The sequence below is a fragment of the Polyergus mexicanus genome, unplaced genomic scaffold, assembly GCF_030449975.1.
Source record: "Polyergus mexicanus isolate NDT 795.1 unplaced genomic scaffold, iyPolMexi1.0 SCAF_2, whole genome shotgun sequence".
Lineage (NCBI taxonomy): Eukaryota > Metazoa > Arthropoda > Insecta > Hymenoptera > Formicidae > Polyergus > Polyergus mexicanus.
In genome coordinates, this window is record NW_027223322.1 from 9016464 (window position 1) to 9044456 (window position 27993).

Here is a 27993-nt window from a genome sequence, read left to right on the forward strand (position 1 = left end):
AGAGACTCATTGTTATAATTGTGTATTCAATGTGATCAATGTTTTAGGAAAAGTATACGCGATTCAGGTTATAATGAATGCATTATTGAATGCAAGCATAATGCCCGTATGCAAATCACTTGTGCAGAGAAAAAAAATAAGAATATGTCGCGTGATTTCTACAATAATTAACTGACTGATATATCTTATTCTCATGACCGGATAGAAGGTATAAAATGGTCGCGTTCAGCAGAGAAAACCGCTTAGTAGTAATCGAATGTGATTGGTTCTTACTTTTAGAACTAACGAATCAATGTCGAGTGTTGACAAGACGATAACTGAGCGTTTTTTCTGCTGAACGCAGCCAATGCATGTGACTTGACTTGGACGAGCAGTCTCATGAGATAGCCTCATAAAGAAACAACAATCTCTTTTCGATGCGCTATCTTGCAGTCGGAAAATGCTGCATCATTCCTGTCTTTGATTGGTAGCTTTTAGTTATATTAATCATTTTACATGCGTCAATTTGCGCGTGATAAAACCATTCCGATAATATTAATACATTTGTTCACAACGGAAAGTGAAAGACTTGTGCTAGTGATCCTAAGATTAGAACAAGGAATCGACGAGCGGTAAGAAAATCCTTTGCGATAATTGCTACTTCATTTTTATAGTGAGCATATATTTTTATAAGAATGATAAAAATCTAAAGCACAAAATAAGAAAATAATATATAAATGTAAAGTGTCTAGACTTTAATTTTCCTTACCATAGCTAATTAAAAAATATAAGTATTTCAAAAATACTTGCATGTAAACATCCATATCCCAATAAAGTTTGAATACATTTCATGAAGCACACACAGATGGAAATATGCATCCATCAGTCGTATTTCACCAAGCCTAATGTGTGTGTGTATGTGTGTATATGTGTGTATATTGAGATTTTTCTAATTATCTCACGACGAACTGTTTTCATTGGAATAAAAGCATGATGTAATTATCGACTCTAAAAAGGTTACATGTATGTCTTGAAGCGAGAATGACAGGCCCTCGCATAATGCGATTACGAAATTTTATTTGACAAGAAACTTCCATTTCACTAGAATTCACTTTGCATAAGTGCAATGATTTCCTGTATGAATAACACTCTTATGTATTCAATCATAAACAAGTATTTTATCTCACTCTCTCTGATTAATCGCCGAAAACCTAAGATAAGATAATAGATCGCGATAAAAATGTGTTATAATCAAACTTCACGAACTTATTATTCACAACTCGTATAGCACCGGATAAATATATTCACAAGTCATATCTTTGAATATTCGCGAGCAGTTGCTGAGTGAAAATTACGAATCATCCTATAAACTTTTAAATACAGTTATACTAAAAGAAAATCACGAATCATCCTATAAACTTTTAAATATAAATAATTAAATATATATAATTAATATAATTAATATAAATAATTAAATATATATATATATATATATATTAAATAATTAAATATATTTAAGTATAGCTATTAGTATTGTATTTTTCTTGTTAATATCAAAGAATTTCTTTGATAAAGATACATTTTAACTCACTTAAGATTTGTAGCAGCTTATCGTTGTTATGTTATCGCAAGAGTTTTGCAATATTTTAGAAAATTACGAATCATCCTATGAACTTTAGAATATAGTCATATTTAATTAGTTAGTGAATAATGTTACAAAATTTTGCGCAATCAAAAGTTGATATTAAAAGCTAAGCTTATATTCATATTTTTAATACAATATTTACAATATAATTATTTAAAAAAAAAATAGTATTTTTGTATTTCTCTTGTTAATATCAAGGAGTTTCTTTGGTAAAGATGCATTTTAATTCATTTAAAATTTGTAGCAGTTTATAAATATTTAAAAGTTCATAGGATGACTCGTAATTTTCTAAAACTTTGCGAAACTCTTACGATAACATAACGATAAGCTAAAATTACGAATCATCTTATGAACTTTTAAATATAGTCATATTTAAATATATTTAATAAATATATTTTATATTTAAATATGGTTATATTTAAAAGTTCATAAAGTGACTCGTAATTTTTTAAAACATTTCAAAACTCTTGCGATAACACAACAACGATAAGCTACTACAAATCTTAAGCGAGTTAAAATGCATCTTTATCAAAGAAGCTCTTTTTTTTTTATATTAACAAGAGAAATACAATACTAATTTTTTTAATAATTATATTGTAAATATTGTATTAAAACATATAAATATAAGCTTAGCCTTTATTTTAATATCAACTTTTGATTGCGCAAAATTTTGTAGCATTATTCATTTTAGTATCTATAAATTATGCGGTTACTTGTTGCTGCGATGCACGCAAACGTTTGATATCGAAGATGTACAAAATAAACTGCATAATTTAAATTCAAACATTGTAGCTGGTACGTAGGAAAAAATACTAAACAAAATAATTAGTTAATTCTAGTTTCACATATAGGTTCTCGTCTTAATCGATTTTCTATTGTCGTTCTAATCGATCAAAAATCAGTTTGGATATAAACGTACATTAGAATGTTAGAAATTAATTAAAATTTTCAATTAATTGCCCGAACTGTTTTTCTATGCATTTACAACTGCACAGCGCTTATAACTAAATTACGCAATATATTCTATACATCTTAGACATCAAGCGCTGTCAATATTTTGCGTCATTAGCGTTTTCTCCATCATCTGAACATCCAAAGCGATCTCATCGCTCTTCGCCGTTGGTGAAAGATAATTATGCGCAAACATCGGACAGGTAAACGCAATCGTGCCAAAGTAAAGCGAATTGTTAACGTCGGCAACAGAAAATCGCGTGGACCTCTTCAAACATTTGCGAATCTATGCGAGAAATCGATCGAGTTGGAACGTGACAATGCAAATCGATGACATTACATCGTGGGCGAGATGATATTTTTCATCGTAAAATTATTATTAATATTCAATTAAAAAAATGACTTGATAACGAAAAAATGATATTATGTAAAATAAAACTATTAAAACTTAATATTCATACAATAGCAGTGCATTGTTTATGAAAGACTCTTTGGGCTGCAAATCACTTCTCGATATCTAATATAGACATCTAATAAACCTCTAAATATTAACGCAATATGTATGTAACATTATAATAAAAACAGAAAAAAATTTTCTTGTTGAAAAAATAATCTTATAAAACGTATTTGTGATTATACATCATGAATGTAAATAATACTGTAAAATCAATAATCACAATGTAAGAATTATATCCAATCATTATTATTTAATATTTGCATAATTAAGAATTTGTCATTAATATTACTATAATATTGATGCTCTACTATTATCACAAAATAAATAAAAACTCACGCGACAAGAAAATAATTTAGGATCTAACTATCGCTTATCTTTTTGTAAATAATATATTTTCCTTTTTTTTTGTGAGATAATAATTTTTTAAATACCACGCATGTCATGAAATGAGAAATAAAAGTCCACGCCATCGTTCCTTTTCCGTACAACTCACGATTTAAATAACTTTTTAAAGCGGAAAATCGTCGCGTATGATTTCGCGTTAAGCATAATGATCTCAGTTGTGGTTTTCATAACGACGAAATTTCGCATTGACAAAACCAAGCGAGCTGGAAACTAAGCTGCTGAAACGCGCGTAACGGCGCAAGCAGACCGATTTTACAAAAGAACCAATTCTGCAAAACGTCACGGCGATTATTATATAAAAGAGGCTCGTTATAATACGTCGCAGTGTCAGCGCAAAGTGTCGCCGATTTCTCGCACACCCGAGCACTTTGCCTGTGCTGCATTCGTGGTCCCGATAATATTTCGTGTCCCAGCAATTTCGATGCGAAATACACTTTACGTTTTATGAACGGTCAAAAGCATAAAATAACGATGATTACTGTTTTTAATTTATAGCAAATAGTATCAATCGTAGTTTTTACATAACCGAAAAACATCGTTCTAAATATTATGTTATAAATTTGTGTGAATATTATTAAAAAATATCAATATTTTTCTATTTTATAAAATAATATCGATTAAAATATGAAATTTTATGTTATTCCAATATATAAAAATATAAAATTTTATATTCGTTATATAAATATTATAGTAATTAATTAATATTTTTATAGCTCGGTTAAGAAGTTTTATAATTATTAAATATAATTTATATATTTAATATTTCTCTGAAAACTCTACTTTCTCTCTAACAGACTTTAATTAAGGAATATATTTAAAAAATGTCGAGGTAACAATTTTTACAAATATAAGTTAATCAAATTAACGCTATTAAAAAATTTTTTTAATGCATTTTCGAAACGTATATCTCATTATACATTTGATTTTTATTATATTAAAGTAAGATAACATCTTTTAAAGTAATAATTTATAAATAATTTATTATTAAAAAATGAGAAGAATAGAATATAGTTTCCACTGATGTAGTCTAACACATAAGTCCATTTTACGTTAATTTCGACGTAAATTATGTTTACGAATAGGTGATACCGTTTATAAACACGTCGCCCGACTAGGATTTTTCGCGATACATCTTCACGCTATTTCGCCGCTGAACTCCGTAGACAGAAGGATCTACGAACGTGACGGCGGTTCGTTGAAAAAGCGACGAAGAGGACACGGTTAACCGTGCTGGGAAAGAAGAAAGGGGGCTCGCAACCCCGCAGGCGGTCGCGGCAACGTTATTTATTGCTCGGGCCGATGAGTGTCATTTAAAATTTCGATATAAATTAATTTAAGGGGGTAAAGGGAGTTTTCAGGACGGTCGCAGTGGTACGGGGCGTAATGGCTTGGAAAATGAAGTTCTTGTAGCCTTACCGAGAGAGAATCTCGCTCGCCGTCAACCCGCCTCCCCTCACCTCTTCCGCCACTCCTGTTCTCCGCTCTAGCACTCTTACCCTTACACCTCTTCGCCACCTCGAGCGTGTGCCGTTCCCCCTCTTCACCTGCCTACCCCAACCTTCAACTTCATCCCCTTTCATCCTACCGCTCCTCTCTGCTCTTATTCCCGGTCTTACCCGCTCGCTCGCGGAGACTCAACATTGCCTGGTGAAATATCCCTTTGCCTTCGCTCCGCCAGGCTTCCATCCACGCCCAAGCACTCCGCCTCGCCATTATCTTAAGTAAACAGACTACCTGCGCGCCGGGAAATTCCAGATAAAGTCACATGTTATCAAAATCCACCCCCGGGCTGCTCTCCCCTTCCCCGATTCGCGGCCGCCCTCAAAGCGTCCTCCGAGCGCGTAGCTTGTCGTTAATTCCGTTAAGTCGCGGCCTTACGTTCAACGTGGCAAGCAGCCTGCGAAATCGCTCGAAGAGCTACGGGGCACCGTTTCTCGGTAGCAGTCGAGTGTGTGGAATTCCTAATGAGGAATCTCGAAATGATATCGGCAGTAGCTCAGACAGTCTCTGCCCGTTTACGTGACAAGAGGATCGACAGATGATTGTTCTTATATTATCAGCGTTTTATCTTCGAGAAGGATTTATGTCAGCGAACATTCGTTCGTTTCCGATAGAAATTCGTCGGAAGAGAGACTCGCAACTTTTCGATTCTTCTCAAGCATATTTGACGATATAACAATCGATTTTATATGAATAAATTAATCTATTAGTAATTAACTCCAAAAATATAAATAACAAAATATTAGCTTTTAAATTTTTTTGATTTATTAACAAAGCATTCTTAAAGTCAAGCAATTTATGTTTTATTGTTTTTTTTTTGTTTTTGTTTTTTTTTTAATCGGATTCGAAAAGATTGAAACCGAAGCATAATCTTCCGACATATGTAACATTGTCAATTTACAGAAATCGAAAAAGTTACAGTACAATTTTTGTTGGGGAAAGAGTTTCAGCGCGACGTGGAAGAAATTAAAAAATCAATAAATCAATAAGCCAAAATAAAATTAATCGCCAAATTTTTCTTTTGCGCGTTATATTCTAATGCATATATAGCAGAAAAAAGGAAAACAATCTGAGCAGAGATTTTTAAAGAAGAGATTTTCCTGCGTTCGCCTCCCTTCAATCTCGAGATCATAAGTATTCCCGGGGTGTCTAGGCATGTCGCATGAGGCCAAGAATCATCGGTATGTGGCTCCAATGTCCCAGAATGGCCGCTACAATCAGAGTGGCACGCGCCCTCGACCATCCCTCCTTCTTGTAGCGTCCCAAGCTTCCCTAACCTTCCCCCGGAACCTCATCCGCATCGTCGACGACGAGACTAACCCCGAAGAGCGATTCCCCAGCACTTCAGTGATTCCCGAGAACGCGCTCCCCCCGTTGTCGCTCCCGTCCCCTCGGCGCTCTCCGCGCGAATACCTGAAGACGAGCAGCTGGATACCGGATGCACACCGTCGCATGCATTCCCGCGGATGCGATGCATGCGTCGCGGGGAACATCGAAAGTCAGTCCACTTGCGATCTAACCATACCGATGCGTCCATCGTATTGTTCTTTCTTTCATTTATTTTTAAGAAGTATTCATATTATAATAAAAAATTTAAATTTAAGACATTAATTTTTTAATTAAGAAAAATTCAAAACATCATAAAAGAAATTTAGAATTTTTATTCACTAATTTAAAATTGATAAGTAATAAGATAATTAAATTTTGGATATTATTATAAGTCGTATAGTATCTAGAACAAGGATAGAGCAAATTTAAAATTTATATGATTTAAAATACACAAGATTGAATATTTAGAATGGTCTTATATTTGAAGTAAATCATATCAATTATAAACAAAGTAACAACTATAAACTTTTTATTCTCTGAACGATTTTAACAAAAATTAATCCTCATTTTTATTGTTCAATCAATTTTGAATTAATGAATATAAGTTGTAAATATATTCTATTAATTTTGATTAATCTTTTTAATTAAAATCAATTTTAAATTTAAATTTTTAAATATAAAGTAAATTCTGTACAAAAATTATAAGCATAGTCCATTCTTATTTTAATTGCGCAATATCAATGCCGCAATCTACGAATTTTACTTGTAAAAAATTTCTAAATTATATAAATCATAAAAAAGTGGATATCTCAATCCTATTCAACCACATATTTATTATGCATGTATAAAATGTTACACATAATATAAAACTAATATTGGGTGATAAGCAATCCAATATGAATATTTTGTACCTTTTTTCTCATAATTATAGCCATAGTATGTAACTTATAGCATTTATTTCCATTTTTTGCTCATGTTTTGCATTCCCATTCTATTCCTCCGTTCGGACATCTTGTATTCAAAGGACATCCAACTGAGAAGATCAATATATGCCATATATTTTAATAAAAGCAATATCACGTAACTTTTTCGTAATTTTATCTCTTCCAATTATAAATTTATGTCCAATATTTCTTTTAATATAAAGCTTTATACGTATCAAACTTTTTTTTGATTGCCAAAAATTATATTATGTTTTAATTATGTATATATATCTATAATTTGAGAGAGCACGATATTATTAAAGAAATAATTATTAATTATAAATTTATTTTAAGAAGAATAGATGAATAATAGCGTTTTACAAAAAGTTTGATACTTAAAAATAATCGAATTATTAAATAATTTAAATAATCTTTAATCATTTAGCCTAATAAAATATAAATTGTATAGAATTATATAGAAAATATAAACTATAAAAAATATTTTTATTTAAAAACACACATATATAATTAATATATATAAATGTATATAATTATTATATCTTATTTCTATGCATTTCAAAGGCAAATGCATATTCTCCTGTCAATAATTTCTTAATTTTATTTATATTGCATTTGCATTATAAATGGCGATATATTATGTTCTTTGTGACATTGGCGAATTCAAAATATTACACCCTATATTATGTCCGTTTAACGCCAAGCAGAATGTCGTAGCTATATAATCTCACTCGCGCTAGCGCGATTGTGTGTGTGTGTACTTCCAATTTATTATAAATATTTTAAAACTCACGCAACGACGCTTCCTCGATTACCTCCCTCCTCGTCCTTTCGTCTCATCCTCTCGCACAGATAATTTCCCGTTTTCGTACGATATATCTGGATTCTCTGGAAAGAAATACGAAATAAGTACTATTATGGCGGCGCGAGAGTGGCAATCGTTCAAGAGACAATAATCCGTGCTAATCTTGTCGATCCTGCGCGCAAGACACGCAACTTCATGTCTAAACGATGTAATAGATAATAAGGAATGAATCTAATGTAAATGTTAAATACCTGTCGCCGCCAATCTGTGAAATTTTTTAAGAAAATGTGAGCCGCCAAATTAAACGCGCATCCTCCACCGCAAACGCGCGCCACTATGCACCCTTGCGGCGCTCTTGCCGCATTACTGATCAAATTTTTGGCGCGCACTGTCGATAAAAACGTAAAAATTCGCACTCTGCATAAATCTAATTGTAAGGGTTTTATATCTAGAGAAGCAATAAATCTATGCGATAAAAATGCAAGAAGTGATGTAATGTAAAATAATTTTACTTTAAGAAAAAAGATCGTAGAAAATACTTCACAATATGTGATCTTAATTCTAATAACAGATTAATTTTAAAAATTAGTGAAAAGAAGCTCTGATATCCAAGTATAATGCGGAAGGAAGGGCAATTTTATTGTAAGAATTGATCCATGTATAACATATTGTTAACCATAATTGTAATAAATGCTGAAGAAGATCCAAACCCTCGGACCGAAACGTACAATAAACATGGCAAACAAACTATAATCACGCAATGATTACGGCGCTAAGCTCTCAATAAGCCATTCCTTCCGCATTAATTTTAAAAAATAACAGATTCTTTCAATTAACTAAATAATTTTTCTTTTTTATAATTTAAATATTTTAATTGAATAATTTTTTAAAATTTTTAATCGATTAGGCCTATCGATTTCTTTCTCTCTCGTCTCTCTCTTTCTCTCTCTCTCTCTCTCTCTCTCTTTTAAATGTTTGCATGTTGAACAATATCGTAAAATATTATTGGTATAATGTTCAATTATGATATATTTCTACCTTTTGTCAAGAATTTCTAAATAAATCTGTTTATGCATGTACTCTGAGAAGAAAGATCAGCTATAATTGCATAATAAAAAATATTACAGTAGAGATTCCTATTTTTATAATTATTATTATTATAATGTTGATAATGATAATCTTATACGTATAGCATAATAATAACATTTTAAATATAATTACCGTTAATAGTAACTGTAATTTATAACTATAACTATTTTTTTCCCTCAGTGTATTAGTAATACAGTTATTTCACGCAATTAAAACATTAAATTCAAACTTTATAGAAATATTTTCCATACACATTCTCAATTACCAAATATTTTGAAGCTATATTCTTATTTTCCAGTAAGAAGTTTAAATATAAAAATCATATACAATATTATTTAATTTAATAAAAGAATATGTTTATATTCTCTTTCAGATAAAAATACCGCTCCATATAAGGCAAATTACATATTACTGCAAAGATGGGAAAAATATATGAGCGTCGATTGAAACAACCATCGCCAACCATATCTCTAGGACAAGTCATACTGGAGAAACTGGGCGAAAACAGCGATGATGTTTTGCTAGTAAGTGCCGTAAAATCATGTTTATTATTTGTTTACTATTGCGAATTGATAGCTTATCAAGTTCGTGATGAAATAATAAAATGATTTGAACAGTGATAACTTTTCGTAATTCTATTAGCGTTAATCGCCGGAGGTAAAATTCATGAAATCTATCTCTGAATTTTCACTGTCGCATTATGCATCGCTCATAACGATTAGTTTCTCCTCTGTCCTTGCATTTTTACTTTAAGCTTTCGCTTTAAGCAAATGCTAGAAGAAAAAAAAATCAATATATGATACCTTTTAAATAATAATACACACATATATAATTATATATGAAGAAAACTAATTCCGACTATCATATATTTCGTAGTTATCATAAATAATGTGTAATCGTCTCATATCATGTGCATACATTAAATAATACATTTTTTTTTTAATTTAGACGTAAAATATGTAAACGTATATTTAGATTGCATCTATTTATTTTATTTAAGTTTTCAAAATTCGATACACAATATAATATACACAAGATAGTTTAATATATATAAATATATATATATATATATATATATATATATATATATATATATTTGAATTATATATATTATAATTAGTTGAAAACTTAAATAAAATAAATAGATGCAATCTAAATATACATTTACATATTTTACGTTTAAATTAAAAAAAAATTTCTTATTTAAAGTATGCACATGTATATATATATAATGTGTTAAACTTCTACCTCAACTAAATTATAATTATATCGGCTTTATAAAATAAAATTGTGAAGAGATGGTTTTTTTCTTTTGCAGATAGACGGATATAACGATAATCGAATGACGGGCAAGGAACTGCTCGAGAAAAGCGTGAAATTCGCGAATTTTTTACAAAAATACGGGATAAAAATTGGGGACAGAATTTCTATCATATCTGAAAATCGAATAGATTATTTGATACCAGTTTGCGCGACTTTTTACATCGGTGCTATATTAGCACCATACAATTCTTTGTATACGGAACGTAAGTAAGCTGTAACATTATTATATTTAATATTTATTGGATCTCAAGTTATCTGCATCTAAATATTGCTTAACGTATAATCTTTAGATGAATTCCCGCACATATTAAACATCGCGAAACCACGTATTATTTTGGTGTCTCGGCGCAGCGAACGTCTCGTTGCTAAAATTATTTCGAACTTATCCTGGAAGATAGATTTAATCGAATTGGATGATCAGCCGTTGACAACAAATATCCGTACATTGACGGATATTTTAAATAATGAACAAGCCGTAGATTTTTTAGGATATAAACCAACAGATATCGGTGACAGCGGCCGGCATCCGTCGTGTATTCTTTGTTCGAGCGGAACTACTGGATTGCCGAAAGGAGTGACTTTGTCTCATAAAAACCTATTAGCGTTAATGTCGAAAATAAAGTAAGTTACATAAATATCCATTAGTAAAAATATTTTTGCGAATTAAATTATATATATAATTTAATGAGATTTAGAGCCCACAATGTGGAACTAAATTCTATATTTTTCATGAAATTATAATTGCATCATATTTGAACCATTAGTATCAGAAGTATATCTATATCTCAAATATAAAATATGTCTCAGACAATTTTCATGCTCATTACATGCAATATGTAATTATTTCAATCGTATTTCATATGATATAATAATTATTATTTAAAAAGATTATAACGTTATCTCTCTTTACTCTGATATTCGATGTATATATATCTTAAATTCAATATAGCATAATTTTACGAGATTTATTTGCAAATTATACTTTGAAAAAAAGAAAATATTATATTTTCATTTAAAAATACTATTAAAAGAGTTTTTTATTTCGTGATCCAAACGTGATGGGTTTGATCTTGAAAACACAGGGATCCTGAATACCTGGATATAAAGCGACGCGACAGATTTCTGATGACGCTACCGTTCTTTCACGGTTACGCGATAAGCTTGATGCTGCTCTCGATATACACAGGCTGCATCACAGTCGTGATGCCCGCCTTCGAGCCGAAACTCTTCCTGGACCTGACGCAGAAGCATAAAATCACCCATCTGCCGCTGGTGCCGCCGATCATGACGTTCCTGGCGAAGCACCCGATGGTGGATAAGTACGACTTTCGCAGCGTGAGAGAACTCATGTGCGGAGCGGCGCCGCTTGCGAAGGACGTAAGTTTTCTTCTGTCGTCATGAAGTTTGTCGTCTCCCCTCCTGCCGATTCCCCCGGCCAAGTTATCGCGGTAAGAAAAGCCATCGGGGAGCTAAGTGCCGAAGTGAGTCCTCGATGCCGCGGCGGCGGCGAAAGAGGATCGAACGGAGGACCGCGAGAGAAAGTCTCGAGGAGTCGTCGCGTTTTCACTAGACACGGGCCGAAAGTAACTTTATCGCGTTCGTTTTTGTTTAGCCGATTCGCGGAGTCGCTAAGAGAAGGAGGAGAAAATAAAAGGTCACATTCGCGAGTTCACAAGCGCATTTTTCGGAAAATGCGAAACTGATCTCTTAACGGCGAGCGAAAATAAAAATATTTAAAAATTTGCATACTCCCGAAATATCGGAGCACTTTAGTGCATCCTTTAATCGGATATCGTTATCTTTATTTCTGTCGTAGGTGAGACGTGATCGCGTTAAGATTAAATAAACACCGACAAAGAAAGATACCTCAAAAAATATATATAATCTTCTGTTTTATAATTAAAAAAAATTATCCTAAATACTATTTTTATTGATCAATGATAATTTTTTTTATAATGAAAAAAATAATAAAAAATAGATTTGCTAAAGTAATGCTAAACTTCAGTAAGTAAGTAATTAACATAAGTAAGTAACTTTTAGTAAACTTTAACGCGTAACACTTTAGTAGTCTTCTCAAATTATTATTTTACGAGTCATTAACGTTAAATCCGATTTATTAATTGAACTTAAATAAATCTCGATACAACCGACTTTTTAAAACAGTAATGAGTCTAATGTTTCAAAATAATTTCTTTCTTTCTTTTTTCCATAGATCGTAGCCGCTGTGAAGGCTCGCCTCGGTATAAAATACATTCGCAACGGCTATGGCATGACGGAGATGTCGGTAGTAAGCAATATGAGCGCACGCGAAGATGAGGATGATTCGTTCGAAAATCTGACAATCGGAATATCCTTGCCCGGTTTTCTCAGCAAAGTGGTCGATATCGAGACGCAAGGGACGCTAGACGCTGGTCAGGTAGGAGAGATCTGCTACAAGGGAGAGCAATTGATGATGGGTTACTGGAACAATCCAGAGGCCACCATGCAGACCATCGACCATGACGGATGGCTGCACACCGGTGACGTCGGCTACTTCGACGAGAAGGGCAGATTACACGTGGTCGATCGTATCAAAGAGCTGATCAAGTACAAAGGCTATCAGGTCTCGCCGTCGGAGATAGAGACGGTCCTACTGTCACATCCCGCGGTGAAGGATGCCGCGGTCACAGGAAGACCCGATGAACGCAGTGGTGAGATTCCTATGGCTTTCGTAGTAAGGCAACACGGTGCCACGATTATCGCCCAGGATATCCAGGATTTTGTCAAACGTGAGTTATCTCTCAATTAGATCTTCGACATTTCTTACAAATTTATTAAGAGTCGAGTATTTTCTCTGTAATGTGTTATCAGAGAAGAATAAAAATTCGTTAAATGTATTATAAACTTAAAATTGCTTAAGAAATAGAAAAATTTGTTAAAAGAAAAGATTTAAATTACCAGAGATCTTTAAATTTTTAATTAATTATAAATAAGTTTAAACAACAGTAAGATAAGAGTTGGAAGCACGCGCGTTTAAATTGAAATGTGTAAGCGAAATACACACAGTGGCAGCAATTAGCTCGTGATATAGTAGCAACATAAAACGTTGCGTTGCATTATTAACGGCATTATTAGTTGTTGGCGACATCGCAACGCAACGACATTAAACGCCGCGTTGCATCATTAACAAAATTGTTAGTTATCCCCGTGTAGTCTACGTAATTTAAATATACAGCACCGCGCGAGAATGTGAACGTACCCTGTCTTGACATTGTATTTTAATAGCAAACGCCACCCGAGCGTCGACCTATCTATGTATTAACCGAGCAATTCAATTTATCTTTTAGAGAAACTGTCGCAGCAAAAATGGTTGCATGGCGGGGTGCAATTTGTCGATGCCATACCCAAGAATCCTTCCGGCAAGATCCTACGCCGCGAACTTCGAGCAATGATCGCTAAACTATAATATTATAAATTGCAAATTTCGATATCGATAAATGTGAATGGCAAATAAAAATAAAATATGAATCTTCTTTGACGCAAACTAGCATGTAATCGTATAAAAAGATATACAGTTTATATTTTTAATATCGTTAAAATTCATTTGAGGAAATTTATTTTATGTAAGTTTTGTTAATATTTTACGAAAGTTATTCTATGTTAGTTTTAAACAAATAAATATACCGTTGCAAATAGAAATAATTAAGTATGTGGATGTTTCTCTGAAACACAAATTTGTTCTATATAGCGTGTTGTCACATGGAGTAATTTGTAAATTGACTGTTGACCAAATAATGTGCGACCACACGAATAAACACAAACGCTCTCGGTGACCCAGTTTCTCTCTCAAATATATTGAAATAGCACAGTGAGAGGGTGCTTGCGAGTTATTACGCGATATCACTTTTACGCCGATACTGCGGTGCTACGAAAATAAGCGAAGAAACCTGTTGCGTTACATACGTCAAGCAAGCGACGAACAACACGCGCTCTCGTACTTCATCAATATCCAACTTTCTTTCCTCCTTTACGACGATACAGTCGAGCTTCTTATCGATCTTCATGTGTTTCTCATTGAATTTCTGTAATAAGTCAGAAAATATCTATAACAGAGTTAAACTCTCTGGGTGAACGACAGGAGCTGTAATGGCTCACGATGGTCGACTCAAGTCTTGAAACCTTTCACGTGGCATTAAATTACCAGAAGCATCAATCTTCCATTATTTTCTCTCTATATCAAAGGCTCTATTTTATAGCAAAGACTTTGTCGCTTTTGATATAGTATAATAGAAAAACGCTTTGATTTCAGATAGATTCAGTTGAGATTTAACATATCGCACGTTTTAACCCGATGCGATGTATTTATAAGATTCTAATCCCTCACAGAATTTTTTTAACAGGAGTATATTGATTACGAAAAAAAAAAATATCCATTGCTTGTTCGTCGTTCTATTCTAAAAGCATCTGTGAGCGATAATTGATCGTAATGGCTGCATCACTTAACGGAATAGTTAACTGTTAACGGAAAAGTGCAACATAAATTGCCGATGGTTTCGACGAATCAACGGGATTATCGGTATCCGATATTGGAGAAATTTAAATTTCACGCCGCACATTCTCTCGAATATGGTCACAGGATCGTCATGCGCGAAGTATATATATACACGTATATACACGCGAGTGTGTAGACGCCGATAGTTATATGTATACGTGTTCATGCCTTGCGTTCCTGTTCATTTAATTACGACGATTGGCCTGACAAATCTAATTGACGTGCATCAATTATTTCAGCCGCGTACGAAGGCCGTTTAATTCCCTATCCTCTCTCCGACGAGAACCCCGGCTTTTGCAGTAATTCCATTTTTCAGGGACTCTCTCTTCGCGAAATTTCGTTCACCGTTTTGTCCTCGAGTCGATAGCAATCGTTATATTTCGACATCTGGTCGATAGATTTAGAGACAATTCTCTGTAACATTTTTCTAGAATTTTATATCATATTTGCGAGTGTGTTATTTATTGGTAAATAATTAAAATTAAATATATATAATAAAAATATATATAATGAAAAACATTAATTATATCAATATACAGCTCCAAATAAATTGCAATTTTCTTTACGTTGTTGGTTATCTCTTCAATCAAGTAGCAAATATATAAACAATAATGTACATTTTTATGCCAATTTTTCTACACTCCGTAATTTGACATATTTATATGTTTGCGTATCATTGCAACCCAAACGAATAATCCGTAATTGCGCGTTTGCCGCGCCCGATCATATGCCTAATTATATGATGCACCAACTTGTGCATGGTGTACAATACTAATACAGCAAATTACCTGTGCGCGTGCCGTTATTGGAATCACCATGACATACGTGGGGGTTCAATTACTGAAATCCGCGTATTTAGATGAGGAGAGGTTTACCAAAGATCGAGGGCTACGATAAATTATCGATGGTGGAATAAATTTTCAAAAGTGTCCCTTGTGTCATTACTCTTAACACTGAAGATTACCGCTTCGTTTGACCAAATTTTTGCGACAGACATATGCAATTTTTGAAAGATAAGTAAGGTTCTCGATTAATTTCGCTTGGAGATACCTCACAAATTCGATGGAAATTTAATAAAAGCCTAATTCTAAACTTTACTTTTAAGAATGATTATAATATCTCGTTACCGCCATAACAAAATTGTCTATTTTAGAGGATAAAAAAACGTACTGCATTATGAGATATTTAATATAAACAAAATATTACACCGCAATGCGTATAAGGCACGAGGACAAAATTCTCGATTACGGGCGTGCGCATATATGGTATGAAATACTTGGATGTACTCAGGAAATGAGATCCGAGTCTATTCGCGCGAAATCAGATATAGGAATTCGCGCATACGCCTCGCGAATATTCAGATATTCACAATAGCCCGGGATTCGCGTTGCACATGCTTGACATGTTATTCGCGACGTTAATCAGCCCAAACGATTGTATTTCCCTCGCAGAAGCTTCGTCGGTATTCAGCCATCTCATACTTTTAGCGTCTTGAGAATATGACGATTGTGGCTTCGCAAACCATTGCCGAAGATTATTATATTAATGTAATAAAAACGCAATTTCAAAAGCAAATTATTTTTTCAAAATAAAAAATATTTTCCCTTCAACCTATGCCTAATGATACCAATAATAAAAAAATTTTTTGCTCATAGATTTGAACGGTTAATTAACAAGATGCATATTAACTTAATATTTTTTTCATTTTTCCTCATTCCGTGGAAAATTATAATTTAACAATTTATGACGAAGGAAAATTATCCGATGACATCGATAACATCTATTGTCAAGGTTCGTTATACAGAGTATGGCTCGACAAGCATGGTAGGAGTCGTTCTCCCTCGAGGAATGCATTCGCGCATCGGTCGAATCCGGGGTACACGCTGCTTAAACCAAAGTGCAGTTGAAAGGGCACGAAACGATGCAGTTGGCCGCAACAACGATAGATAGCGAGATTTGGGCATAACGCGCGGCACAATACGCGCTCGTGTCGGGCCTTCAGAAAATGAGATACGATAGGAGAGCTGGTAATACGAAAGGGTTGAGGAAGATGAGGCGTGAAGCAGAGAGAGAGAGAGAGAGAGAGAGAGGAAGAGGAGACTAGGAGAGGGGCCTATCACTCGGCTGAATCCAATACAATGCGAACTATTGTACCCACGTTCGCCATCCACTCCAATTCCTGGCGTAGAGATATGCAGGCCCGGCTTGGAGGTTGCACTTCGCGCGGGGGTACAACTATATATAGAAAGGTAAGTGCACGAGGGACTCGAAACTAGAAGAACAGATGGAAAAGATGAAAGAGAAAAGGAGAAATTTATTCAACGCATGTTCAACGAGTAGTTACCCAAAGAACTAAAGCGTGCTACGAAAATTTAGAGTAACGCGGAAAATAAAGCAAAGAGAAAATTATGAAGATTAACTCTCAAATTATATGTAAATATACATATATGAAATTATATAATAAATGAGACAGGCATACAACTCTTATGAAAAATATGTATGTTTGTAATACATTGCTAAATTAATAAATTAACAACAGATAACTTTTATATTAGATTTTCATAAATATTTATAAAAATATAATTACTAACAGAATAAAATTGCGCTTTTTAATATTTTTTAACAAAATTGAACAACGCGATAAATACTATACTTTAGTAGTGATAAGCAAAAGAATTAAAGTAAAAGAGATTGAAATGAGGAAACAAAACGAATATGAAAATACAAAGAGGGGCAGTAAACAAGGGTGAAAGAAGAGAATAAAAATAATAAGAGTGGGTAAAAAGTAGAATGGAAAAACCAGAAACAACTCGGAAATAGAAAAGAACAGAAAAAGATAGCGAGGTCAAAGAGCATGAGAGTGATAAAGAGAAGAAGAAGCAAACGCAGAAGTGAGAAACTTCAAGAAGGAATGAAAAAAACGAGTATGACGAGTATACAGCAAAATAGAGAGAGAATCTCGCGGAAAAAGGACTAAAATGGGAGAACTGGTATAAGAGGGAAAGAGCATTAATTTTTTTTTTTATTTTTCCCTCTTTTTTTCTCTTTCTCTCAGCCATTCTCTATAATTTAAAGTAATTTCATAGCGCGACATACGAGTAACCGTACGTTAGTACCCTACCGTTCTGTCCGTCCTACGAGGCCATTACTACTCGCCCTTGAGCAACGTATGGCAGTGCGGTCACGTTCCCGGGGAAATCATGCCGCTGCCGAAAATGAATTGTTATTACGACGACAATGTAGTGTCAAGTGCAACCCGGGGATGGGATGGCGGGGCAATCTACGGCTCGCCACCCGACCCGGAGGGGGGTGTCTATTTCCGCGTGATGCATAGACTGCGCCCCGGGATTTACACGTTCGCAGTGACGCCGACGTAAAATTGTCGCGGCGAAAAGAAGACGAAAGCGTTAAATGGATCCGAGTATTACGAACGGTTCCATTGATAAAGCGAGTGTGCAGAAAATTGAGTCTTTTCCGAATCAGCATAATAATGAACCGAGCGCCGATCGTAGTTGATCAGGTCTCGATTCTTGCATGGGGAAAGAGGGCGGAAGAAGAGGGAGGAATCGATATTTCACAGTTAATGAGGGTTCATTTGACCGTCACTGCTTATTATAATGAACGAGCCCGTATATCTGACCACGAGTCACGACGACGATAGAAGGGGAAGATCGGCTGATACCGGAAGGGCCACCGAGCTAGAGTAGAAACGGTCCAGAGAGGGGGTGGACAGCGAAGGGAGAGAGAGAGAGAGAGGAGACAGGCGTTTACGTGCGGCAGACATCCGATGATGCATAGTTGCTGTTGACATGCTGGAACGTCAGGCTCACATGACCTCTCGAGCGCAGCTATTATCCGCAAAGCGACTGATCCCCCTCTTCCTCCCATCCGCCGCCACTTCTCTCTCGTACTACTGCCCGTTCCCCTATCCGTCGAATTGGGACAATAACCGCTTCGCAAAGTCGTGTAATAATTATTGGCCGGTTTTCACGAGTCCACCCCCTCCCCTCAACGCTTGTATAGCGCGTTTTACCCCCCGTTAATTGCGCAATAATGCCACTACCGTCGCGCCTCTTCGTCGTTGTTTCCCCGTTTCCGTTTCACCCGGGAGATAAAGAGAGAAAGAGAAAGAGAGATCTATCGACACAGGAGGGACTCGAGTTTGTAAAACGCAATTTTGCAACACGCTGTATTTCCGCAGCCGGTTGTTCCATTGACCGTTTTCGGTTACAATCGGACTTTATTTACGCGCGTTTCACGTTTAGATTGATAATGTTGCTCCCGAATACACGCGGCTGATTGAAACACACCAGATCGTGCAAGGGGATGTTATCCGCTTGAACGGAGATTTGTTGTTTTAATGTATGTATTAGATCGTTGTGTGTATTTGAACATAAGTATTATAGGTCCTTACAATAAAATTCCTTTTAATTTTTTACTCAACTAATCTTGGCAATTTTGCAAAGAATTAAATGAATTTAATCGAGATCGTTATATTCCACATATTTATAATTATTATCTAAATTATTATCTCTGCGAGCAAAAATATTTAAGTAATAATCCGGCCATAATGTATGACGAACTGAATTTAAAATTTTGCATAATTGCCGTTAAAAAAAAATAAATAAATAAAACTACAATGAACAGAAAACACAAACTTTCTTTGTTTCGCACATTCCGCTACCATGAGACTTTTGCGAAAAGTTCGCTTGTCAAATGATATCTAGTAAAAGTGGCAAGATATATGGATGGAGCGACAAAAGGTGACGCAACGTGACATAACGCAATGTCCGATTACGTATGCAACAACGCGACACGTACGTAAATGCGTTCCGGCATGCGAATACGTCAACAGACCGCGTAACGATTCGCGGCGATATCCGCGCAGTCGAACACGGATTGTGCTCGATGCGAGGGAGAAATCGCCAACTCCGTGCAGATCGCATTAACGCGACGTATATTCGCGATATCTAACGAATGAGCGGACTAATTATTTTATAGCGCGATAGGGAGGAGGCAGGGTAACGCGACCACCTTCTCGATATTCGGCTCGTACTTTGGGATTGTAATACTGCAATCGGTGTATCGGTGTATATACGGGAAATCGTGCCGTGAGTGTCATCGATTAATCGTCGATCGCTTGGATGATACTTAATAATGTAGGCGTAATATTGTTTTACAATCGTTGAGTAAAACGAATAGGCGGCTGATACTTCGAAATTCTTTCAGCGAAGAATAATTGTGACACTGAAAGAGCACGTGGTTTCGAAACGTTCTATCGAATGTTCTTTTTATTTCTAATTTTGTTATATTTTATAATGTATTTTATAATACAATATATTCACCTTGCTAATATAATATTGTATATAAGTTAGACTAAAGACAAAACGCGCGATTTCTATTTTATTAATATCAGAAATAAATGTGGATACTATTATACAAATATGATTCTGAATCATTCCAGACTGCGAGTTAAACACGCATTATAATACGCGATTCGATTAACGCCGATATTAATCGAGCCCCGAAATAACAAGTGTGATTTCACGAGATAGCGAAGAAATTGCAATTTTGCGTTATGCATAGCTTCCATATCTATTTATCTATCAATCTATCTATGCAACGAATGTCTTCGCTCGCTCGACGAGCGCGCAAATCTCGCGATTTCCACGTGTTTTCTAATCAACGATCGCGCTCAATATCGGCACTGACGATCTAATTAAAGCTTGCATGCGAAATTCCGCGCGTTCCACGTGTAATCGGTTTAAGCGTTTGCGCGCAGCATGGCGCCGCTTAATTCTAAGCGATCTCTCTCCTGCGAATACACACATATACGCGCGTACCTCTTTACATATGTCATTATGTATATATATATATATATATATATTCGCCAACTTATTTATGCGCGTCGTGATATACATTTGTCTGAAAATGTGATAATGAACCCATAATACACGGATAGACGGCTGATTAAACAAAATAATTGAAACGCCGTCACAAAATTGATCGTCCACAGATCATTATTTCAGTGGCCAACGAGCAGGAATAATTAATATACTCAACGCGTGCACAAACCACGTTCAACAAATAATATATGCCCTTTTATATATAATTTGTCTTGAAATATTTTCCTTAACTAATTTATAAACGATTTTTTTATGACACGAATTTGATAAAAGAGATTATTTAAGAGATTTAAGTCTGCGTATCGACTATTAACGTGTGTCATGTGAACAAATTATTTTATTGAATTTAATCTCAGGATTAATAATATTTATATCAATCGGTTGTAAAATTCTATCGATATAAATGTGTCTAGATTGTAACAAGAAGAATTACGTTAAATTTGTGTTACAATGTAATCATAAACGCTATCGTTGTTAAGCAGGTAAGAGAGAGAGAGAGAGAGTGTGTGTGTGTGTGTGTGTATGTGTATGTGTGTGTGTACCCACGTAAAATTGACAGTGCCAATATCGGCTTTCTATATAACCAAAGTGATAACGTGTGTTATCATTAATGCAATAGCAGTCAGTTAGATCGGCCGTAGATGTTATTTCGTCGACGTATTAAATTGAAACTGTATGTATAGGTAATTCCAATGAGAACGCTATTTCGGAAGACATCGATGAATATATCGAGCTGACATATCTGAGCGAAAGTGAAATTCGTCAGTGATTGAAAGAATTTAATTTCGTATAAGTCACTAAAATACATGCATCAATTATAAATCATACTATAATTTGGAAAACATTATAAAAGTGACGCGCATCAAGTATCGAGAATCTCATATTTTGCGTCAAAAATTCTTTCTTTTATAAGCTGACGCTATGTTTTTACACAATTATTTCTATCATTTCTATCTTCCGCTGTTGCATTTCAATTTTTATTCTAATTTAATCAATTAATTTACAATTTCTAGAATTTATAAACTTTTAGACAATTTGGAGAACCAAGCGTTCTTAAAAGAAATCTTCATTATCGCTTTCCCATGAACCAGATCGACAAGATTTTTCCGCAGATTCGCATAAGTTCTCAATTCCACATTATTTAGTATATAAAACATATTCTTTTTATGTATGTAAAATTGAATAACAATATATGCTTAAAACTTTGAGAAAAAATAATGTTCAAAAATTCCGATAGCAAAAAGAGTTTCGATATTGGATTATCAAAGTGCAAGAATGAATTTCTTTTCTCTACGCATCGCGTATATCGCACAGCAATAAATCCTTCTTAAACGTTAGCATTTTTTTCCTGATGCAAGTTAAAAATGTGTACAAGGCGATGATTAACTACGACACGACGAGCGAAACAAACTGTTCTTTAAATATGGTCTTCACTGGATCGCTGACTTTAATAATTTTTGCATATTGGAATTCAACTTCAATGCTTTTGAAAAATTTAATTAAAATTATTATTTTAATATATAGTAATAAAGATTTAATTAATTTGGAATTGACTTTTCAAAGATTAAATACTCTCTGGAGCATCGTCTACATGTTGCAATATGTTTTTCGAAGCAAATGAAAAAGAGAGAGAATTTGCGTGTGTGTACAAAATCGAGTTTTTAAGACAAGTGATGATAAAATGTAACACATGTAATACACGATATTTTCAATTTCATTCATTCCGCAACGCGATATACCGGTTATTTTCGTCGGAACAGGACGGACATTTGAGCTTTGAGGACATTTTCGACTTTTGCTCGGCCTTCTCCGCGGATTGTCTCCAGGGCATTCGAGCTACATGGGCTTTTGAAATTTTCGGTAAGCTCGCAGAGATGCAATTTAATCTAATCCACAGACTTTTGTATGCTCAATTTAATCTAATCCACAGACTTGTATGCTCGGAATTCTAACTTTTGTCCCAATAAATATTTGCAGTCCACTGTCCTACACGCTCATTAGACATATACTCGCAGACAATCGGTCACTCAATATATATAATTACAAAATTCTATCGTTTTCTAAAAAAAAATATATGTATAGTATAGTAATTTTTATATTATATTATAATATAGTAGTTTCCCGAAATACGCGCAAATCTCGCGATATGCATGGAACATCTTTAATAAATCATAACAGATCAACGTTTGTAAATTAAAAGCTCGATATGTTTTGTATAAAAGATTGTCTTTTTCAACTTATAAATATTGACTTAACATAATTTATCAAAAGTACTCCGTATAAATGTAGTATATAGTCGAAATATTAACATAAATTGCAAATTGTCAAATATTTGCATAATAGCAGTCGACTTCGATTCGCAGCAGATTTCGTTAATCAAGACCGTTTAATTTCGTGGGTCGGTGTGTCAATTACAGTAGACATAGAATCGCGTTCTCGCAGCAATCTGTCGATATGATTGCGATTCTATTCCGATAAATTAAACGATATTATGTAATATGGAAATAATATAAATCGACATTTCGTGTCATTTTTATAATTGAGTCCGAGAAATACACTTTCTAACTATCATTATTTAAATTTCTAATTCATATCTTCTGTATTTGCGAGATAAATATTACTTATATATATATTTAAAAAAATCTAGATCATTATATGCATTGCCTGATCAATATATGTTATTATAAAAATATTATGCAAGTTTATTCAAAAAAGTTCATCCAAATCAACATATGAAAAAATACTGCATCATACGAATATTTTTCACGATACAAATTACACAAGATTCTTCTTGTTATTCTATATCTTATTTAGCTTTATCTTTTATGACATATTAAATTTACCCGTCAACCTTGCAAGATGCACACATTTCATTGTTTGAATGCATAAACGCAAACAGCGACCATCATTAATGGTCTTTATTTCCAGATTTCGATAATCAAGTCTCTCTCAACGATCTGATCGAGGCAGTCCAGATGCTGACGGGCTTAGATGAGCGCGGACAGGTCCGAATCGATCGGCAACATGCGGAGAACGTAGCACGAATGATCGGTGTGCATTCCTGCTGTGCGTTCTCGACAAAGGATGGAATCGGGAAACGATTAATCCTTTTGCCGAAAGCCGCTTTCTGTTGCAACAAATTTCCGGTGGCGGTTGTTGATTTCGCGGCAGAAAGTCGGTGAATTGAAAGGAACTACCTTCTGTAAAGCGAAATTAATTCTACGAAATTGTACTCATGCATCTTTAAAACCGGAAATTACTTTCAAAATCATTAATTTTTCTTCTTTTAACGAAAAAATGTTTTTATATTCTTCTGTTGAAATCAAATATTTTTATTTCTCAATAATATTTTTTTCCTCTTCAAGCTAATAGTTTTTCTTAATAAGAAGAGAAATAGAAGAAGAGAATTAATCCTTAATACGCCTTTTACTCTTTCTTTCTCTTTTGATTTTGTTGAAAGAATTCCTATCAATTCTTTTTAATTTGCCTATTTTTTTACAAGATCACAATGCAATATTTATCTCTAGCAATTTACAATTTATTCAATGGCACTTGTTCTTTCAGATACCACAAGAAATGGACCTCTTTGGCACAGCAGCATTGCGCCACAAGAATTTGTATATGCGCTCTAAAAAATGTCAGACTTCACAAACATGTTTCAATTCAAAATTTAATAAAAAACTCTTCATTTCTAATTTTTTCCTAGGTCCTAGATAATGTTTCAGTATTTTTGTACAACAAAAATGTTTGCACACGAAAAAAATCATCGCAAAAGTGAAAGCTCGAGATAATACAGCGTCAATCTTTTTCCTGCGGTATGTGAAGCAAGACGGATTGTACTTTATACTTGATATAATACTGCAGGCATTTTGAAAAATTGGATACAATCTTACTTGAAAGACATTAATATTTGCATCAAACGAGAACAAAGCCAAAAAGATTGCATTAAATATTCACACTCTCTATAAGATAAATATAAAACAAATTAGAAAAATTTATAAAAATTAGATTCTGGTAATATTTTCTACCAATAACGATAAAGTAATTTATATTTTATGCAGATTTGATTAAAAGAAGAATGTAATGTTCTGTTTCTTTCAAGAAAATTGTATTTATAATTTAAACATACATTGATTGTGAAAAAATATTAAGTGATTAGAATTAGCAATGATATTAATATTAAAAGTCAATTTAAAATCTTATTTCTCACACTTTTGTCACATAACATAATAAATTAAATAATATAATAAATTTGTGGTTTTATATGCTTTTCCATAATGTAAAAAAATATTCATTTTGTACAATTAATTTCATATAAAAATACTATTAGTAGAAAATTTTGTTGGTTTTTAGATTTCTTGTAATTGATATTTTTTTCCAATCTAGGCATCACAGATTATATCAACTGTATAACTATATACATCACTGAGGTTCTAATTATTATCAGTGTCAAATTTTGACAATTTCATCTTTTGATTTTCTTCGCATGTAAACCAGAAATTCGGCTAGGAAATTTATCATACTTGGCATGTCCCCCGAAACCATCAAAAGTCATATCACTGTCACGAGTAGTCTTCTTAAATACATATAAAAAAAAACATGAACACAAATGCAGCCATGTATAAAAATAGATATAACTACATTAAATATAAATGAAAAACAGTTTACTTGATTTGGTGCATCAAACTTCGATTTTTTGGCAAGTATAGAGGGTACTTTCAAATTGCTATTAGAACTCTCCCTTTTAATACTATGATTCTTCATTGAGAAAAAACCTTGTGATTTTATGTTTTGTGGAGTAATTTCGACGCTATCCTGTAACAAATGTTAATTCCAAAAATTACAATATGAAATACATTAATGTAATTAAATAAATTGCAGTTTACTTACTGCGTCTACAATAATACAACTATCATCTTTTTTTAGTCTTGGAGTGACATCAAGCATCATTGCACTCTCGTTTGTTATCTCAATAGATTTCATTTCACAACCTTTATGTACTTTCAAACTGTCTTGTTTCTCTGCAGGCATTATATTAGAGGCAAATTTACATGAGTTTTCCTGCATAACAAGAAGCTGATTTTGAAGGCTTACTTTTTCGCTTTCACAAATAATCAATTGTTCTTCCAACTCTCTAGAAATAAAAACAATATAATGATAGTGATAGAATGATGAAAATATAATCTAGAAAAGACAAACTAGAAAAATATAAATTTTCAAATATGTACTTTCGTTTATTGCGTTCCTCTGACAAAGATTTAGATGTTGCAGAAACTCGCATTAATTCCTGTTGTAAAATTTTAACTTTATCTCTTAGCTCTCTTTTTTTTTGTAGATCGGTATTCATATTCCTGAAAATAACATTAATTAAATTATATTACTATATTACTTGCATTTATATTAAATATGTATATATATATATAAAAACATAGAATACTTTTTCATTATTACTATGTATGTCTTGAGCTTGTCAATATCACAAGTCATCGCCATTATATCATCCACTTCATCTACAGAAGCATCTAGCAAAGCCTGCAAGCTATAAAATTCATTTTTAATTATAGAATTTAACATAATTTAGAAATTATATATATACTCCTAAAATCTATAATAAAATTATTTAAAAAAAAAACATACTTTTTCAAACCTTCATTTTTTTTCTTTAACTGTTCTATCTCTTGCTTATAAGTGTCCACATCTTGACATTGCCGTTTGTAAAACTTGATTTGTTCCTTCAGTGCATGAATTGCGCTATTTTTGCCATTTATTTCACTCTCAACTTTTCTAACTTCTTGTCTTAAACCAACTGTTTCCGTTTTTAAGTTTTCCTTGATTTCCGTAAGATTATTAATTCTTTGGTCCTTTAATTGCAGCTGAAAAGTCAGATTATCAACTTTGTTCTGTAAAGATGAAGGATCTTCTACGATGCTATCATTGTTTGAAAAATTGAAGTATATTCTATGTATCTTGTTTTCTGTTGTTCTTTCTCGGCATTGTGGGCAAGTTGTTGACCTTTAAAAAAACGATTAATATGGCTTAATAAAGCTCACTATATCCTCACTATAAATCCTTTAAATATATAATACATATAAATTTTCAAGAATAGAACAAATATTTAAGCAAGAAAGAAAGAATTAAGGAATACAAATGAATAGAATTTTTGGTGACATCAAAAAATTACCTTTCAAGCCATTGTATCAAGCAAAGATGATGGAAAATATGACCACATGGCGTATAGAAAACTTCACTGGACGGTACTAGTAATTCTCTACATATCACACACACTATATTCATTTTATCCGATTTTGACAATCAAGAACTTCTTAATTTCGATGAAAGAAAGGCTTGATTATTCCGAATATTTCCGAAAAAAATTCGTGTCGCGGTATGGAATAACAATGTTAAAGCTCTCAGTATATATTTTGATGATTATTTGTGTCGATGTACGTGAATTTTTGGTCCGCACTATTACAAACTGGAGGAAACGTAACGATTATACAATGTACAATGAGATAGATACAAATTCGAAAAAGAGATTGTGACGAGTTTGATTGACTGTGGCTACGGTCGGGAAGACGCTAGAAATGCTTCAAAGCATTCCGTTAACCAATCAGAATAAACAAATCCTTACTCTCTTTTTGTTCTGATTGGTCAATCAAATGCTTCGAAACATTTCGTGTTCCCGAGCGCAGTCTGTAAGATGCGAACAATGTAAATATGCACCAAAATATTAAAACACTTAAGTAATGCCATCTGTGCTATATATGTCTCATCGTTAAACGTAATCTAAACTTTTCAGTATATGGTAATATATCGATGAAGTACTATTAAAGTTACTATTTTCGGTCGATAAATCTTAATAATCCTGGTACGTAACACATGTCCTGATTATAATAAAATTTCTCATATATATATTTCAGAACGCGTATAATCTTATATATATATATATATATTATTATAATTTCATAAATTATATTTTTCTTTGATTATATTATTATAATATAATTCTAATATTATTGCAAATATCGTTAATTCTAATTAAATGCCCCCTCTAATAAGAAAAACTTTCACATTTTTTAATAAATTAATTATTTTAAAATTAATTGAGTACTCTGCGTTGATACCACTGCTT

The 27993-nt window shown here is 33.4% G+C and overlaps 3 protein-coding genes across 5 annotated transcripts; 2 read left to right on the plus strand and 1 right to left on the minus strand.

Moving 5' to 3' along the window:
• Positions 1–389: 389 nt before the first annotated feature.
• On the plus strand, positions 390–15417 carry LOC138944807 (luciferin 4-monooxygenase). The gene is made up of 7 exons (XM_070315821.1): positions 390–611; positions 9475–9625; positions 10420–10627; positions 10715–11045; positions 11507–11801; positions 12637–13192; positions 13751–15417. Exons 2-7 carry the CDS (start codon positions 9521–9523, stop codon positions 13867–13869), a joined length of 1614 nt encoding a protein of 537 aa, XP_070171922.1. The 5' UTR covers positions 390–611; positions 9475–9520; the 3' UTR covers positions 13870–15417.
• Positions 7880–27531, minus strand: Nopo (no poles). Of its 3 annotated transcripts, none has more exons than XM_070315825.1 (7): positions 27043–27531; positions 26499–26873; positions 26299–26400; positions 26090–26212; positions 25752–25995; positions 25530–25676; positions 7880–8095 (listed from the first exon to the last, which is right to left on the minus strand). In XM_070315825.1, exons 1-7 carry the CDS (start codon positions 27153–27155, stop codon positions 7997–7999), a joined length of 1203 nt encoding a protein of 400 aa, XP_070171926.1. In that variant the 5' UTR covers positions 27156–27531; the 3' UTR covers positions 7880–7996. The 3 variants fall into 3 exon arrangements, with proteins under 3 accessions (XP_070171926.1, XP_070171925.1, XP_070171924.1); XM_070315824.1 differs by lacking the exon at positions 7880–8095 and adding an exon at positions 24943–25434; XM_070315823.1 differs by lacking the exon at positions 7880–8095 and adding an exon at positions 24945–25437.
• On the plus strand, positions 17094–24619 carry LOC138940696 (calcium and integrin-binding protein 1). Its single transcript, XM_070309820.1, is given in 8 exon segments — positions 17094–17184; positions 21545–21626; positions 21875–21899; positions 21902–21983; positions 22578–22721; positions 23790–23912; positions 24436–24453; positions 24456–24619. Coding segments are annotated over 8 exon segments (645 nt in total). The 3' UTR covers positions 24536–24619.
• Positions 27532–27993: the final 462 nt, after the last annotated feature.